General features: G+C 36.8%; 2 protein-coding genes across 4 annotated transcripts; one reads left to right on the forward strand and one right to left on the reverse strand.

Moving 5' to 3' along the window:
- The first annotated feature begins 627 nt into the window (after positions 1-627).
- LOC121744911 (casein kinase 1-like protein 3) lies at positions 628-6,163 on the forward strand. 2 transcript variants are annotated; one of them, XM_042138616.1, is made up of 16 exons: positions 628-723; positions 901-987; positions 1,079-1,119; positions 1,960-2,029; positions 2,533-2,681; positions 2,777-2,872; positions 2,966-3,036; positions 3,354-3,415; positions 3,547-3,610; positions 3,692-3,776; positions 3,864-3,990; positions 4,158-4,234; positions 4,385-4,464; positions 4,827-4,959; positions 5,150-5,347; positions 5,561-6,163. In XM_042138616.1, exons 2-15 carry the CDS (start codon positions 912-914, stop codon positions 5,327-5,329), a joined length of 1,311 nt encoding a protein of 436 aa, XP_041994550.1. In that variant the 5' UTR covers positions 628-723; positions 901-911; the 3' UTR covers positions 5,330-5,347; positions 5,561-6,163. The 2 variants fall into 2 exon arrangements, with proteins under 2 accessions (XP_041994550.1, XP_041994551.1); XM_042138617.1 differs by having other exon boundaries at positions 676-987; positions 4,385-4,439; positions 4,823-4,959.
- A 5,121-nt stretch (positions 6,164-11,284) lies between these two features.
- Positions 11,285-14,922, reverse strand: LOC121744917 (probable lactoylglutathione lyase, chloroplastic). 2 transcript variants are annotated; one of them, XM_042138625.1, is made up of 10 exons: positions 14,673-14,922; positions 14,289-14,384; positions 13,562-13,772; positions 13,367-13,491; positions 13,149-13,213; positions 12,610-12,822; positions 12,445-12,492; positions 11,986-12,093; positions 11,751-11,891; positions 11,285-11,650 (listed from the first exon to the last, which is right to left on the reverse strand). In XM_042138625.1, exons 1-10 carry the CDS (start codon positions 14,794-14,796, stop codon positions 11,609-11,611), a joined length of 1,173 nt encoding a protein of 390 aa, XP_041994559.1. In that variant the 5' UTR covers positions 14,797-14,922; the 3' UTR covers positions 11,285-11,608. The 2 variants fall into 2 exon arrangements, with proteins under 2 accessions (XP_041994559.1, XP_041994560.1); XM_042138626.1 differs by lacking the exon at positions 14,289-14,384 and having other exon boundaries at positions 14,673-14,916.
- Positions 14,923-18,555: the final 3,633 nt, after the last annotated feature.

The raw sequence follows: 18,555 nt of genomic DNA on the forward strand, positions 1-18,555 counted from the left end.
ACACCATTTTCACCTTTAATTCAACAGGCTCTTATCCATTGAGCGGACCACACAAAAAAATTAACCAACATATTAAATACTAGATTAGACCATCAAATGCACTTTAAATATATCTATCTACCAATTCAAACACACCTTAAAATTAAATTTACTAATACTAATATATTATAAAGTACTACTATATGCATAGATACGCCTGTTTTTTTTCAATTCAGTCGACCCATGCTACTTGACCCACTTCTTTCCTTCTTTAGCAAAAATATGCTCTTAGAGCATCCGTAATGGTGCGGATGTCCCGGCGGACGTCCCGGGACATCCGTCGTGGCACCACAATGGCGGACGTCCCGACAGACGTCCCGGAAAGCCGCGGATGTGTGATGTCCGCAGCCGACGTCCACGTCCACCCCTCCCTCGCCTAATGGCGGACATCCCAAGCGGATGTCCGTCACGCCGGTCCGACGTCCGGCGGGACATCCTCCATTGTAGATGCTATATGGTGCGAACTATTTGGTGACATCACCAAGTAAAAAACACCTAGTTTGAATATTAAAAATTACGTGGATAAAAAGGATTGCGTGGATAATCCTGTCGGCATTGTTGTACTCCAATGTACAACTCTTCACTGCACAGAAGCCACCTAATCACGAAATGAAAACCCCCATTCTCTCTCTCCTCATCTCTTTCCAAAGCAATTTTTCCAGCAGCCAGCCCTCGTGAGCTAAGGTACAACTCGTCAAAGCCCTCTCTCTCTCTCATCATCTTTCGCCTATATACCCAACAAACCCTCTACTCCCGTGTTTGTGCTTTCGTTTTTCTTCACCGGAAATTCAATTGCCCGTTCCTAAACCCCGAATCCGAATAATTTCGAATCAATTTATGATAATTGAGATTGGATTTCAGCCATTGATCTGATGGAGCGGATAGTTGGAGGTAAATTCAAGCTCGGCCGCAAGATCGGTAGTGGATCATTTGGTGATATTTTTCTGGGTGGGGTTTTCATGTTGATATTGTTCCAAGGTTTTTGATGTTTTCGTTTTTCACTGTGCTGATTTGTTTTTGCTACTCTGGTGTTATGCAGCTACGCATGTAGACACGTTTGAGATTGTCGCAGTGAAGATCGTAAGTCTATGCAACTGTTTGTTCCTTTTCCCTTTCCCCATAAAAATGGTATATTTGTTGAATGTTTAGATTCCTGTTTCTTATTGTGGAATGGACTGGAAGCCTGCATGCTGCTATATGTGGTTCATTTTTTTTCTTTTTTGGGTTGTTTGTTTATTAATGCTAGTTTTTTTATTTAAATTGCTTCTTAGGTGCTTCTGAGCTCATTTTCTTATTTGTTGTGAATGTTTGAAGTTTGCCATACACACACAATGTCCTAGATATGATAGAATGACTGATTGAAAGGTTTATAATGTTGGAAATGTTTCCCCCCTTTTCTGGTACTCCCTCATTCCCATTCAAGATGTCCACCTTTCATTTTTAGTTTGTCCCACTCAAGATGTCTATTTTATATATTTGGAAATAAATCTCTCTCTCCTCTCACCTCGTTAAAATATTCAACTACTCTCTCCGTCTCATAAAAGATGTCTCACTTTACTTTTTAGTTTGTCCTACTAAAGATGTCACATTTCCATTTCTGGTAAAAGTTCTCTCTCACATTAATATAAATATTATATTTTCTCTCTCCACTTAACACACAAAACAAAATCTCCTAAAATCTCGTGCCGTCTCACAAGTGTGAGATCTTTTGTGGGATGGAGGGAGTACCTTTTTTCTCTTTACTTATTCCGCCTAAAATCCCGTGCCACTCAAGAATGTGGACATCTTGAGTGGAACGGAGGGAGTAATAAGTGTCCTTTTTCTTCACATTGCTTGAAATGGCTGGCATTGCAATAACTATGGCTTACAAAGTCGATTACTACTGCTCACTCATTTCCTTGTTTTTGTGCATCTTGGCAGGAAAACAATAAGACCAAACACCCCCAGCTTCTTTATGAGGCCAAGTTATACAGCATACTTCAAGGGGGAAGTACGTCAGCCTGCTCATAGCGTTTTATGTATACACATGTTTTGTGAATGATGCATCGGATTTGAGGATCAATTTACTTATGTTTTACTTTGACGCCGTATCTCTTAATCGGGAAATTAAAGTCCCCAGTATTTGTTTATTACTTAGAAGAAATATAACAGACTGTTTCTCATATATGTCAGTTGCTGACACTGTTACTCACGCTTAATTTTGCTTTTTTATGTTAAAACCAAATGTGTGCCACGGCTTGACATGAGATACTCTTGATTGCCACTTGTAAATCATCTTAATTAATTTGAACCAGGAAAAAAATTAGGTCAAATTTGCTGCATCCTAATAGGGAACATGTTCAATCTGAGTGTGTCCATTTTAGAAATATGAATTCATTGAAAACTCAGGTAGCTATTTAGTGTTCTGGAGCTTTGTCTGCTGTTCATACTTCTTGGGTTTCAGGACCTAACAAAGCAATAAAGAATAAATAAGACTCCCTTATCTCACTGCAGGTGGCATACCTGGCATAAAGTGGTCAGGTGTCAATGGGGATGATAATGTTCTTGTCCTCGATTTACTGGGACCAAGCCTTGAGGACCTCTTTGTGTATTGTGGTAGGAAGTTCTCATTGAAGACTGTGTTAATGTTGGCTGATCAAATGGTAACTTCATGCTGGGAAAATGAAGTTCTCTCTTTCTTATTGTTTCAAACATTTAAGTTGTTTTGCTTGGAATGCTTATTGTTTGTTCCATGTAGATAACCAGAATAGAATTTGTACATTCTAAAGGCCTCCTGCATCGGGATATCAAACCTGATAACTTTCTCATGGGTCTTGGTCGGAAAGCAAATCAGGTAAAAACATTTGTTGGTCTTTGTGCATGTGATATCTGTACTACACAATTCCTCTTCTATCCATAATGTTAATTCACTTGTTGCGCCTCCTAGGTTTATATTATTGATTTTGGTTTGGCTAAAAGGTACCGTGATTCGACAACAAACCGGCATATTCCCTACAGGTACTTTTCTTCTCAAGTTTGCTACTGCAAGGTTATTCCAATTTGAAGACAACCCCTTGACGTTATCTTAAATGATATTGTCTCCTCACTCATATAATAATTCAATACATGTTTCCAAAAGTACGATGGAGAGCTTGAAATATCACTTTGTAAGAGTGAAAAAGCATACAAACTCAATTTGAACTCACAGGTGTTTATCATATTCGAATTTGCTTTAATAAAACATGTTTTTCCATTTATAGTGGCAACAATTTGCTGCAGGCCTTATGATGAGTGATGACCCATGAGTATCATGCTTGTCTTTCGTATTTGTACAGGGAGAATAAAAATTTGACAGGAACAGCACGATATGCAAGTTGTAACACCCATCTTGGAATTGGTAAGCATGGACTTTTCCCTTTGTGTTGGGCCATTCCAGGATAAAGAACGACAAGTATTGAATTCTGATATCTATGATAGGTATTATGTAATTCCTGTCTTTTCTCCTCTTATCCTATCCCCCTTTTGCAGAGCAAAGCCGAAGGGATGATCTCGAGTCCCTTGGATATGTGCTTCTATATTTTTTGAGAGGAAGGTAAGTAAATGTCTGTTCCATTCTCCTTTATTTATTTCTGGCGTACCATTCTTTTCATTTTTAACCAACTACTGTGTACAGCCTTCCCTGGCAGGGGTTAAAAGCTGCCACCAAGAAGCAGAAGTATGACAAGATTTGTGAGAAAAAATTATCAACTCCCATTGAGGTGGTTACCTGAATCGTTAACTCTCTGTTCTTTTCCTATTCTCTGTAATCTTGTGGAGTTTTATGCAATGTTAAATCTTTTCTGAAGGTGCTGTGCAAGTCCCATCCCGTGGAATTCGCCTCCTATTTCCACTATTGCCATTCTTTGACATTTGACCAGCGACCTGATTATGGATTTTTGAAACGTTTATTCCGTGAGCTGTTTACGCGTGAAGGTGAGGGACTCGTCTGATATTCCTGGACATCACACAAAAACTACTTTATACAGGTTTATTTTGGTAAAGCTGATGGCTAGGATATTATTGAAGAAACTGAAGTTGGGCCCAAATGCCAGACTGCTCTTCAGTTGATTTTCAAACTTTTTATGTGCTGCCTTGTGCAGGTTGTGAGTTTGATTATGTATTCGACTGGACTATCTTGAAGTATCAGCAGGCACAAACAAGTAAAACACAAAAACGGGTATCAGTTGTTCCTTTATCTTGTTTGTAGCTTCCTTGTAGTTTTTTCCAAGTTATACGTAAGCTGATATGCATTGTGCACTGCTATCCTCTTCTGCTTTATGTGGAACTGACGAACCGATCTCATATTACCATTTGTTACTTTTCACAGCCTATTGCTGGAGAAAGCAGTGAAGTTGCTCCAGTAGAAGCAGAAAAGCATCAAGGTTATCAACTTTTGTGCTTTTTCATGTTAGTAGAAAAGTCTTGCCAACCAAAAAATGTATTCTTTACTTCCAAGGAGACTTGAAATTTGATTTTTATTTTATGGTCAATCATGAAACTAATTGAACTACCTTCCTATTTACTGGCCCAAGTAAAAGTGTTTGGTTTTTTCCTTTCTTTTGTACAAGCTCTGTACAAGAAATGAATTCATCTTTTGGTCTTTTGAAGATGTTGTTCCTTTCAATGGCATGCTCAAATGTGGGGTGTAGTTTAAGATGGTTAAAGACAAGATTATAATATAAATATGAACTTGCGTTATCTGTACTAGTGAAAGATATTGAGAAGAAAAGCTAATTCTGCATATTTTATTTGTTGGTGCTCATAGGCAGTAATGCTCCTCTTCCATCTGATTTGGGGGAACGTATGAGGTTGAATAAAGCTGATGCTAGTCCTAGTGTACGCTTGCAATTCAAATCACCAACAAGTCGAAATGTTACTCATGGCAATCTTGTTGACAAAAATGTAAGTAATTATCATCTTGATTGCAAGGGAAAAATGTTTTACCTTTTGGATTTCTTTTTTATTTGTTGCTTAGAAACACCAATTGTTATGTAAAGAAATCAGACATTAAAGGATATCACCTGTCTGTTTATCTGTTGATTGGTGCAAGTATCTCTGTTTTTTGATCCGTGTGATTTACCTAATTGCATAGGTGTTCAGTAACACAAATGTGCCATCCACTTCATTCTCTCCTGGTGTTGTCGGAAAAGGAAATAACTCAAAACCTATATCATCCATGGAGGCAAATGCTGGTCGTAGTCATGGAAATGAAAATCCTGCTCCTTCAAGTAGTTGGATTTCTTCCTTACGCCGCATCTCTTCGTCCAAGTGAATGTGTGGACAACATCAGGTATGCTCCTGTTCCATTTCCTGATCTTTCTCCATCAACCCACCCATCCCTCACGTAGAGTGCAGAATTCTTTATTGCTAGATGTTTTTGTTAAATATGCTACTAATTGGTATCAGTACTAACCTCTGTGGACCTTTGCTATCTTCTTCTGTCAATAGTTGAAACTAATTTCTATTTTCTATTTCTCAAATAAGCAAATTCTACAACTTTCAGGATTTGATCTTTTGAGCTCCATCTGTGCTGCCATGGTGGACGAAAAATGCTGTTAAAGATGATACAGGCAATGGCCAGTGCAAATTGACTATTTTCTCATTGATGACAACTGATGGAGTTACCAATCCCAGATGCTCATAATTGGATGATTCAGTGATTGGTGTGTATAGTATACAAATGACAAGTTAGTTAATATTTCATATTTCCTGATTCCTCGTGATTTGTTAGCCAAGGGTTATGTTTGTGTGCTGCTGGCATGTATATCTTCTTTTCTCTAACTGTTCCACAGCCAAAGCAAAGGGCTGCTGGAGTCTACTAGCTACATACTGGATTCTGCAATCTAATGCAGAAAATGCATTCATCTAAATTGTACGGTGGTTCTTGGGAAACCAACATTGACGAAGGAACCCTTGATCAATGGGGCTTTGTGGAGTACAAAGGTCACACAGGGCTGCATGAAGTCAAGGTCAACCAGGTGCTGGAGTTCATTTCGTGGAATGCAAAGGTCGAAGGGGCGCTTGATGCACATTGTACGTATAAAAACTTATTTTCTCAGCCTTATCATGAAACATTCTACTTTAGTGCATCTTACATTGCTAGTTACTTGAAGCCTTACAAGTAGTACAAGTTAATCAAGCAAATACCACAAAGCGAACCGAAACTCATTTCTTTTCGGCCGTTGTTTTGCGAAGATGATAATAAATAGTTATTGGAGAGAAAGTAAAGTAAGATAGAATAATATAGAAGAAAGTCGTATATACATTATTTTCTTACTTACTTTTACTTTCTCTCCATTCTAATTATTTATTATCATTTTTGCAAAACGTCTGAATAGAAACACATCACTTGTGGTGTGGTGGGACGTATGGAGTATAAGTGTATAACCCGTATCTATCAGCTTCCCAAACCTCGGTCACATTTGTACGCAACCACAGCCTGATATCACAAAACGTTCCATTAATTAACTTTACTCCCAAAATTTTCTTACGGGAAGGCATGTCAGTACTTTCCAAAATGCCAGGATAGGCCTTTCAAATCCATATTTATTACTATTTGATAAGCTTGAAGTTATGTTCTCTACCTTAGAGCATCCACAATGGATGCCCGATCTCACACCCGAGATTGGGCTCGGGCGTCGTCGAGCATCCATTGCAGACATCGGGCATCTTCGGGCGTGAGATCGGACATCCATTGCAGAGCGAGAGATCGGGCATCCATTGCAGCCCAGAGCCCGATCCCGATCGGGTGATTTTCATTTTTTTCATTTTATTTTTTTTAATTCTTTAAACCCTAATTAAACCACTAGAAAAATACTCAACTTTCTCTTCACTTCACACACTAATACTCTCTACTCCTCTCACTTTCTCTTCTCTTTTCTCATTTTCACACTTTAAAGAATGGATCCGAGTCAATTCTCAAACCCCCATGGTGTCGACGACGATATGCCGATGTTTTGCTAAATATGATGTAGTTTTTTTTTAATTAAGTAATGTAGGTGTTTTTTCAAATTTGTAATGTTTAATATAATATATTTTGATATTTTATTAATTAAAAATAAAAATAATAATAATAATAATAATATTAAAAATTAAAAGCAAATTGAGTTTAATGGATAGGGAACCATTGCAAAAAGAAGAGACATGTTGATGTGGCAACCACTAGGGCTTCCACTAGGACATTCATTGTGGATGCTGGTATGAAACCCAATCTGCCATCACAAAGATTCATTCAGAACTTAAAAAATTATTTGGATGCAAGTCTAAAACTTCAAAAGCTTAAAAATATTACTCATTGTTTGTCAATATGTCCTGAAAATTTTCTGGAGGAGGATTCTTAAAGTTTTGATAATTGGCTGGCAAAATACAATAGCTCTTTAAGATGTCATTTCCTACTCCATATCCTACTACGTATACACAAATATGAGCGATGGACCCACTATTACTTATCATGTTTGTGTGTATATAATAGGAGATGGAGTAGGAAATGATAGAGGTGATCTCAAGTGTTTGAGATGATTTTGCTACTATAAAAAATTAGTACTCCTTTTTAGATTGTCCCAACCAAATATTTCTAAAAATAGAACTACATTTATCTCTCTACTTTATTCCTTCCCTTTTACTTTATTCTCTACACTCAAAGCGTGATCTCTTGCCGCCTAAAGAAATGATCATCTTCCTTGGGACAGAGGGAGTACTAGTTTTTATTCAAAAAAGTTGCTACCAACATCAATAGTCCTTATACTAGTCATCGTGATATCAGCCACTCCAAACCTTATCACAGCAAAGAGACAGGTATCTAAAAATAACCTTATCATAGCAAATAGACGAGTACTATATAAAATGCACATACCTCAGAGACCAGACGACTTTTATAATACATGGTCCAAGGTTGAAGTTCCACAATGAAAACTCCGCAATGAGTAGTTAACTGCCTATAAAATGCACTTTGTCACTTCTAAAATTAACAAACAGAAATCAGCTTGAAAGAAGTATCCACACAACTGAAAATAGTTTAATTAAACCGTTATCACCCCAGTTCAAATGTATCCATTTTGTCACATTTAAACTGCAAAGAGCAAATCAATTTTGATCAAGCACAAAATAAGAGGTCATTGAACTTTAATTACGTTTTTCGCCTGTAAAAGCAATGAATCACAAGATGTAATCAATTTTGAAATAAAAAATGCAGTTTTATCATATAAATGCTGATCAAAATAAATATAAGAAGAATTATGCAAACAAAGCCAACTGTTATATTTGCTTATATGATCTGGAAGTTATTGTGAAGGTGAGCTGGTTCTCTCACTTCCATCTTCATACATGGCTTATCTCATTTTACAACTGAATTCATGGAGCTCTAGTCAATAGCAACGACCAGAATTAGTATAAGCTCAAAAGAATTGAGGACTTCCCTAACAAATACAAACTTACAAAAACCGGAACGCTAAATAGTTAGGCGCGGGATAAGCAAAGCAGTACGTGCTATTACCAAAGGATTGTATGGCAAGACCCATTTATTGGTGCATGCCAGTTCGGAACGAAATTCCCTTTTTCTTAAAAGAGACTATTTGCCCTTATGATTTTCCTTAGAGTCCAGTTTGTGTCCTCGATTGGGGCTGAATGTGATAAGCAACTATTGTTAAAAAAGACTTCATTTATTTTCCAGGGAGTCTTCACATATTACTGTGATGTCAAAAGTAGCTGTAGGTATAAACAATAAACAATAAGTATTCTGTAAAGACACAGAAGATCTATCTAAAAGATAGTAGGATACTAATATTCAGAGCATGAGCCCAATTTGAAAGGTCCAAGATTCTTATATTTCAGCCTTTGGCTGTATATGAAAATTTGCTTCTCATCAGAAGACTGAAATCGTGCCGATCTATATCAGAAATCATAATCTTAAACTCTCTTCTCTATGCAGCGACTAGAACTGATATGCCGTAATGAAAAAAATTGAACAGCAGCATAAAGCATGACATACATTTAAGCTCGATAATAAAGCATTCAGCCTTTGCACTTATTAGATTATACGAATCAGATGGACAATAGACAACTAAAAGAAGACTGGAACTTTGGTTTTCATGATGCCCTTCAAACTTAAACATGTATCATAAGCTACACAGAAAACTCCAAGCATTATTAATCGAAATCAATAAAGAATCTGCATGGATAAAATAAACAAGGATGTGACGAGTAAAAAATTTAAATCAACAAATACACAGTGGTTATGTTATGCAAACAACTTGAGAATTCACTTCAAGACAGTAAAGTAGGAATAGTTACCTCCATCAATATCAACACCAACAATGCTCTGCCAACCAAACTTTTTAGCTGTACAAGAAAGATTAATTACAGAGCTTGTAAAATTGAGAACACCACATCACAGTAAAATTAACTGAAATCAGCATATAAAATTAAAATGTTTCAAACTCAGTTATTAGTTACTATCGCATCCAATGTGAAGGCTCAAACCATTCTCTTTTTTTCATCACACTTGTTCTAGGATCTTCATCTAAATAAACATTTAGCTGGAACACATTGGCACTTCAATTCACTCATTTGATATGGTGATTGTGATCCTTCTACAACAATTATTTGGACATCCAGTTATGCAATACATTAATATTCAAATGCGGAAATTCAACAGAAATTAACAACGATTGCAAGGAACTGGAGAGGAAAAAATTATGCGTATGCAATTATACAAAAAAATACAAATATTCACCATAAACCCTTGAATTTCGTATGCAAAGAGGGCAATCAATAAGCATATGGCCTCGCAATTATGTTACGTTGATATAAACATGAAATTAAAGGCAAAGACGGGAGGATTACTGTATAGCCATAATTATGTCTGTAATTTCCAAATAATTGTAACTTCTTTAAGATTTCGGTCCGTTTCATTTACACCATGCCCTTTTTGCTCTTATCCATTTTAAGAGGGAGATTTGCAAAAATCGGAATAACAAAACAAAAATACTCAAATTTAGGGATGAGAGGCGCCAAGGTTACTGGAGGAATTGCCAAGCCACCTGCTTACTCGATGACTGTCAATTGAAACTTAAAAGTACTCCACAAAATTAGCATTTTTTTTATTTTTAGTAATTGTCCCGATCAAAATAATAAAATAATACTATCTCCGTCCATAAAATATCTAAATAAAATTCTAGATATGCAATTAATAAAGTACGAATGAGAGGGAGGGAAAAGATGATAGAAGTAGCAGTATTAGTGGATCGTGGGTTTCACATTATTATCATTATGGTATTAATAGTGTTTAAAACTTTTCATTTTCAAAATAAGTGTAAGTTTGGTGAACGACTCAAAATAGTAAAATTAGTCTATATTTTATGGACGAAGATAAATTAATCAAACAATATTATTTTGAACAAATTGATGTTATGGAATAAAAACGATTGACATTCTATTTTAAGTATAATTAAAATCACATTGATTTATCCAAAACGATATGATTTTATGCCACATCAGTTTCAATTTTAATAATCATAAAACAATTCAAAATACATAATTTTATTTAGTTTTAAAAATTATGGAATTGTTCAGAATGAAAATCTGTGATTAAAATATAATCATATGTACCTTTTAAAAAATAGTAAAAATGTTGATAATTTGTACATAAAATTTTGTTGGATCTTTTGTACAGTATTACCATTATCCCTTTATTACTCAATAATATATACTCCTTTCATTGGACATGAGTGAAGTAAATATAAGATTAAATAGACTAAAAAATTATGAACAATCTTTGAATATTTCAAAATTCATATTCTTTTATTAAACAATGGAATATTTCCACATTCCACTAATATTGATTATCAAAGGGGCTCTTTTGTTTGACATAATAGAATCGAGAACAATATATTCTCTTGGAATGTCATATAAATGTCTTACTAATATCTTGTTTGTTTCAAAAATTCCATGATATAATAAGACTATGCAATATATATGTGATTAGGTCATGATCTCCTAAGATCATTTCTTAATCTAAAAATTAAAAACCAATCTAGAAAATTGATTAGAAAATAGGTGATCAAAAACTTAAAAATCAATCTAGATAATTGAATCAGAAAATAGAACATCAATTTCACACATGCTTCACAATTGATCATCAACACTTCCAACTCTTTCCAGGTGAATCAACTACGCCACTATCTGTTTAATATTACTGGAAAGAACAAGAAAATTGGAAGAGGATGATTGATTCACCTAAAAATATATGGCCAATTATTCAGTAATTAGCTAGAAATCTTTTCATGTGATGGACAGAGAAATGAACTACTATAATGGACAATATATTACTGTCTGAGTTTTGCAGAATGCATCGATATGAGATATTATTTACTTTGTGATTCTGGTGGCCTTCTTCAGCTCCTAATCCTATGACTCGAGAAGCCACATAACTTATTCTACGAAACCGAACCCAATAGATGTTTTACCGCCACATCATCTTGAGTCGATGAACTTGGAAATATTGGTCCGATACTTTTCTCCGGTTGGCTGGAATCGTACATTGTGTGCAAATAGCTCACTCCAGCTCCTTGAGAAAATCAATGTTATCAACAAAAACCTGCAAAGATTCACAAGATGATTATAAATAGTTAAGCCAGACAAAAATTGCACGCACTTCGTCTAAAACATAGATAAAACTCCATGTGCAAGGACAATACCGTCTTCCAACCATCAGGATCCAGACATGCAGTAATCTTGGTATTGATGCCAGGTAAAGGCCCAGGTTCTCTGGTAACTTTTCCACCGGATAGCTTAACCGCTTCAGCAGTTTTGTAAACATCATCTGTCCCTATTGCTATCTGCAAGATATAGTCACTCAGATGTTAAAACGTTGTCCTTTTAGTTATAACAAAGCAACAGTTGCATAAGATCAAGAATCAGAGGAGAGATAACCTGAGCATAAGCGTTGCCTTTGTCATATTCAGTAACACCATAATTGTATGTCAACTCCATCACAGCATTTTTATCTTCAGGACCATACCCCAGCATCGCAATTGTATACTGCAAGGAAAGTAAGCTCTACTGAGCACACATCGTTGTTGACTACGGGCGATTTAAAGATGAGACTGGCGTGACATGATTCAAGCATTGAATCAGATCAAAGAGTTGGTACAGTGGCTATATTTTAATTTAATGGCCCTCAACAATTTTTTATTGACTGAAAATTGCCTTACATGTGGTTATTTTCAAGTCTTTTTTAGTTCCCTGCATCAGCACACTGGCCCTTGGAACTTAGAGAGAATGAAAATAACAACCATGAAGTATACATACAAAGAAAGCAGTAATCCAATAAGCATTAATCAATAAATTGCATGTACTACCAGCTAGATCTAACGAGAAACTCAATTTTACCTTGTATTCAGGATTGTCTCTCTTGCGAAGAAGCTCCATGCCATAAGCCTATTAAATTGTGGCTCGAATTATATTTTGCAGAGGTGTCAGGAAAGATGAAACACTATGATATATCACCTAAGAATTCATGAACTTGTACTGCACGAGAAGACATAAAATGAATACCTTCTCATAGAATTCAATAGCACGATCAAGATCTCCTACTCTAAGCATAACTTGACATAATGGCTCGGGTGTGGGACCCCTCTCCAAAAGCTCAAACTTGTAACCATCAGGATCTTCTATAAATGCTATCACTGTATTTCCACCTTTGACGGGCCCTGGTTCTCTTGTTACTTTACCACCTTTGGCTTTTATCAAGTCTACAGTTTTTGCTACCTGCATATCCAATGCTATTATGAAGGAATCTTGTAATTTCTTGAAATAACCATACAAACTTGTATGCATGTAAGCGACAGCGAAATTTAGAATATCTAAGAGAATTCTTAAGAGTAACTAAAACCTTCATTAAAATTCAAGTTGCTTTGGAACAAAAAAGAGTTGACCTTATGTGACAGATTTTATAGTTTTGAAGATAAAATAAATGGTAGTAACAGATACTATTTGGTAGCCTTTCTACTTTTACTCAAGAATGAGGTGCAACAATTATTGTTAATTTCCAAAATAATATGCAACATGGTAACATAAATTGTGTGAGAACTCACATCCTCCACTGCAATCCCAAAATGGCCAAAACCACTGCCGATATCATATTTGTCAACCCCATAGTCTGAAATATCAACAGATAAAATATTAGTCAGCACTGTGAACAATATATAACAGTGTGCTGTGTGCCTAGAGCCAAAGTTCAAAGCTTATGTATCCAGGCAAGAAATTCTGATGTCAGTCGAAGACTAATTCAGAAATACTGGAAATTTCTTACTGTAAGTGAGTTCAATCACGAAGTGAGAATCTTCAGGCCCATATCCAAGAAATGCATTGGTATATCTTTCTTCTGGTATATCTCGCTTCCGCATCAGTTTCATCCCAAGACACTCTGTGTAGAATCTGTGGCCAACATGTAATTATACTAAGGCATGATGAATAGCCTATCAAATGCTATATAAAAGAAAAATACTTTATTGTCCTGTCCATGTCCCCCACGCGGTAAACAACATGAAGCATTCTTCTCTTGTCCTGTTTAACCCACTCTAAAACATTTTCCTGTGTAGTAGCAGTGCTTGCTTGGGTCGTATTTGTATTTCCTGCAACGATTACTGCTCTGCTAGATACATCCTCTTTGAACAGCTTAGATGTTCTAAGCCCAAAAGGTTGCAGCTGTGGAATTACTGGACAAGCATAGAAATCAACACGTAAGACATCCGTTTTTCCAGTCACCAACATCACAGAGTTAAATCAGGATTGAATGATTAATGATGTTGTGATATTGATGGCCAGTGCTAAGAGTTAAGAAAAGCAATCAGTACAGTTCCAGGCATTGATATTATGTTTGGAATTTTCTCTATCAAATAATATTATTCGACCCAGTTTGTATAACCTCTCCTTCGCATTTACTACAGACAACTGAAAATTTACAGAGTCTATTTTGCTAGCATACTGATAATACTAAAAATAACTCAATTCTAATAAAACTTGACGAAGTAAACCATAAAGAACTCAAGGCATGGATGAGGTATATTGAATGTAAATTGTAATTAAACAATGCCATTAAAAGCTAAAGTTCTGATAGGGTCAGGAGGCAAAAATCTTGGTATTGACATAATGACATGTTTCATCTCTTAAAGGGATAGGACACTAGAAACCAAAAAAAAAACATGAGTTAGAAGAAACTAAAATATGCCTACCAGAAAGCCAGTTAAGTAGCAAAAGATGTAGAGTATTCCTCCGGTCAATAAATACCCCAATTGTTCCCTCACTAGCTGCCTCTGATATTTTAGCAACTGATATTACAAACAAATTTATAAAGTTAGCCCATATTTTTCTCCTAAACACGACAAGAAATGTTATCCGCCCCAGATTGTTGGCTTATCAACAGCAACCACTTCCCTATCCAAAACTGCTCCTTCAAATCCATTAATCAGTGAGACGCACAAAAACTCGATTAACCAAATACACTATCGATTATGATTACTATCGATCCAAATAAGCAGGTATTCGCATAAAATCGGAGCATGAAAACGAGTAATAAAAACTGCATAAATTAGGGGTGGAGAATCAACGAAACGTACCACTGGATAAGTGCAACGAAGCGACCTGACGGCATAGAGTAGGGGAGGAGCGAGGAGTGGGGGAGAATTTGAGAGAGGTGAGCGAGGGTTTAATTGATGATGCCATGGGAACAATCCTGGCCATATCTAGGTCGAAATGAGTAGGGGAGAGAGTGAGGGAAGGAAGGAAGAGGAAGAAAACAAATTTATCGAAGTGAAAGAAGCTCCACTCTGTTAGGAAATGATGGAATATCAAATAAAATTACATCCTTTTCTCTGTTTTCCAACTAACTAATTTTTAATAGAGCGGATAAAAAAAAATTTCTCTTTTAATTCTAGACTAGATGCTTTGATTTTGGCTATGTTAATGTTTTCAATTTTCATATTTCTTTCTTGTATTTTATACCTACTGCCTACTTGTTACTAGTATCTCAATATCCTATTTGTGCAATGCATGGTTCATTATATTTCCTTCAAAAATATAATATCAAATTGATATTTATAAAATACTTATTAAAATTAACTCATTAATATTGGTTAAAATTCTTTAAATATATAAAAATATGATTCTTAATCAAGAGTATTTTAGAGTTGTTCTTGACCATCTAAAAGTTCTCGTTCACAAGAAAAAAGTAATTTCGTGTTACGAATGATGATATGCTAAAATCTCTTATTCACAATAAAAATAATTTAAGTTATGAATGATTTTGCTTGATTTTTTTTTATGATTAATACCTTTTAGATTTACTGTTTTGTTAAGATAATAAGATTATATAATCAATCTAATTGAAAATGAGCTCACAAATCAAATAACCATTATATTTAGGAATGTCAATCGGATCAGTCTAGCATACTTCAGGTCAATCCAACTCGAATTGAACTATTCTAAGTTATAAATTTACCTAACCCTCTAAACATTGGAATTTTGGGCTAGCTAATAAGCTAATCAAATTAAAAAGTATTCTTTATATCTCATAACAGATGACTTGGATAATGACAGAAAAAAGAAAATAGTAGTATTATATTTTTTTAATTGAAAGAGAATTTTTTTTCTAAAAAAGAAACATAAAAAAGACAAATGACGTACTTGATGAGATTTTAAGAAATTAAGAATTGAGCAAGCAAACGTCTATGCAAATGCAAATGCAAATGCTACAAGTAAAAGGTCAAAAGGTTGGGCCATAACTGGCGGACTCCTTTAGGCCATCTGCAACGCTGTCCCTTATTTGTCCCTTAATCGTCTCTTAAATTACTATTCTTGGATCTCACTATACTTTTTACTCCATCTCTTAACTAAGGGACAAAACCTGCAACCCTCTATCTCTTATCCGTCTCTTAATCATCTCTTAAATTACTATTCATTCATTTTCATTTTTTATTTTTATTTCCAACAAATTCAATTAATAAAAAACACACTTCATTAAATAAAATAAAATTACAACATAAAATAAAAATATAACTTAAAATTCAAAAAATAAAAAAAACACATAATTAAAATCCTAAAAAATAAAAATTACATAATTTAAAATACAATTTTATAGAAAATAAAAAAAAAACTACACCGCTGGTGAATCATCCCCCGAAGGCGGTGGAGGTGCACTGAAGCCACCTGGAGGCGGAATATCAAGTTGTCTTGCCATAAACTCAATTCCGGCAAGATAGGCTTGGTATTGGGGAGGCGTCATGCGGGAAGTGTCCGTCATTGTGGCGGTCATGTACATGGACATTAGGGAGTTCGAGGGTGCCCTCGAGCCCGAGCCAGCCTGGCTTGATTCGGCTCGGCCGCTCCTCCCTCTAGCCGCATTCGCCGCATTTCTCTCTTGCGGCCGACGACGCCCACGGGAGGACCCCCAGGCATCGTCTGTCGTGCCCTCAACCTCCTGCGAGACAAACTCTTGTGCGGCGCTGCCCGAACAGCCCTCACTAGACGAGTATTGGCCACCCGCCGTGTGTTTCGTGCGCTTCGAGGTCGAGCCTGAGCTGGACCGGACACCGCCGGCCCACCTTTCCTCGTCTTTGACGACCTCTCAAACATCGACATGTTTGAATTGTTTGGCGGTGTCGTCGAAGTAGACTCGCAAAGCCGACCTCAGAATGTCGGCTCCCGTGGCTCCGCTTTGGTAATGAGCCGCTTCACTCTTGTAGATGGCGCAGAATTTTTTGACTTCTCTGTCGACTCGGTCAAAGTGAGTGCGGAGCATCTTAAATGTGCGGCGGCGGGACCCCTTTGGCTTAATCTAGTGGTAGGTCTCGGTGACCATTTCCCAGAAGCACTTCTGGGATTGTTGATTCCCGCCGATGGGATCGTATGAGACGTTGATCCAGGCATTGTACACAGCCATCGTTTCCTTGGGGTTGTACGGATGCTGGCCTAGATCCTACTCCTCCTCGTCCGCCTCCGCCCTGGAGCTTCCACCGCCTCGGCCTCCTTCCGGAGTGGGTTCAACCGAATAATCCTCCTGAATTTGGGATAATCCCTGCGAATACCTCGGGGTGGAGGGACGGGCGTATGCATCCACATCAAAATGGGGTGGTTGGTACCCCCCGGCGTCGACGAACCCTGGCTGCCCGGCGTCGACGAACCGGAACCACCACCCAGGACATTGTACATGCCTCCAGTCGCCGAACGCGTTGATGTCAAACCCGCCGGAGCCGCCACCGCCAGAGTTTCCGTCGCCGGACATTTTGTCATGAGAGGTTAGATGAAAATTGGAGAGGAAATGGAGATGATTTGGGAAGAATAGATGTGTATTTGTGGGCTGTCTAGTGGGCGTCACGCATGGCGCCGGAGCAAGCCACGTCGTGCGGGCGCGTGGCGAGACGGTTCACCATCCGTCTCGGCGGGACGGGACGCTCAGCGCGCTGGGGACGAGACGGGACGCTGCAACGCGTCTCGCCGCCGTCTCGTCCTGGCGTGATGGGTTACGAGCCACCCACGTGACGCGTTGCGGGTGGCCTTATTATCTCACGTTAACGTTACTAATAAAATCATAAAATAGCCCATTATCCCCACTAGTTGGCCGTCATCCCGTGAGCCTAGAAAATATACACAAGATTATGGAGTAGTATAATACAGAGTATTATAGTCTCACATTTTAATTTTTGATATAATATTTGGGAATCAATGTATTTAAGGAAAAATCAGGCCTAACATCACCAATGCAAATTGTTGTATATATATACCATATTCACACGTATAGTTGCATAGGGGTACCTGAAATTAGCATTTAATGATGTAGGATAATATGTGAGTTATTAATCAAAGTTTATACTACTCCATTACACTAATTACCCAGACAAAATGTTTTACAGTAAATAAGTATAACGAAATTCATACATAATGAATAGAGTCAAGTTAATTTCCTCATTTGTGGACGATCTTAGCCTCTTAGAAAACGGATTCTTATTAACCTTTATGCATGTTTTGTTTTTAGAGGAAACAATTATGTGATCTTTAACAGTGCATGATACTGATACTAATAAATAATTAAAAACAATAATAATATATACTACTGGTGTTATCGATAAAACAATAACGTAACAATTTATGACAATGGTAAACCATGCGAAAATTAAATTATATTTAAGAAATTATTTTATCATATACTTTCGATAAGCATAATTCATATTGAAACGCGCATGATGATGAAAGTCATGTGTGTACTACCATCACCCTAATTGGTTAATTGATGAGTTTTGGAATATTGGAAATACAATTGCTTAATTGCATGTGCTTGTTGAGGGAAGCATGGTTTGAATGTCTAACAAATTCCTCCCAAAATAGACATCATGCGTAGGCTTTCTATTTCAGTATTTTGTCACAAACTGCATAATTCATTAAGTAATCCAATCCTACTTGCAAAATTCAACACCGCCAATTTTGTTATTCAGGGTAGGCTGCTAC

This window comes from Salvia splendens, chromosome 8 (genome assembly GCF_004379255.2).
Source record: "Salvia splendens isolate huo1 chromosome 8, SspV2, whole genome shotgun sequence".
Taxonomy (NCBI): Eukaryota; Viridiplantae; Streptophyta; class Magnoliopsida; order Lamiales; family Lamiaceae; genus Salvia; species Salvia splendens.

Coding starts and splice junctions, on each gene's coding strand:
- LOC121744911 (XM_042138616.1), top strand. CDS start 912: ATGGAGCGGATAGTTGGAGGTAAATTCAAGCTCGGCCGCAAGATCGGT. Junction 3,777..3,863: donor AATTATCAACTCCCATTGAG/GTGGTTACCTGA, acceptor TCTTTTCTGAAG/GTGCTGTGCAAGTCCCATCC. Junction 4,960..5,149: donor GCAATCTTGTTGACAAAAAT/GTAAGTAATTAT, acceptor CTAATTGCATAG/GTGTTCAGTAACACAAATGT.
- LOC121744917 (XM_042138625.1), bottom strand. CDS start 14,796: ATGGCCAGGATTGTTCCCATGGCATCATCAATTAAACCCTCGCTCACC. Junction 13,773..14,288: donor GCTACTTAACTGGCTTTCTG/GTAGGCATATTT, acceptor ATGCTTGTCCAG/TAATTCCACAGCTGCAACCT. Junction 13,214..13,366: donor CGTGATTGAACTCACTTACA/GTAAGAAATTTC, acceptor TTGATATTTCAG/ACTATGGGGTTGACAAATAT.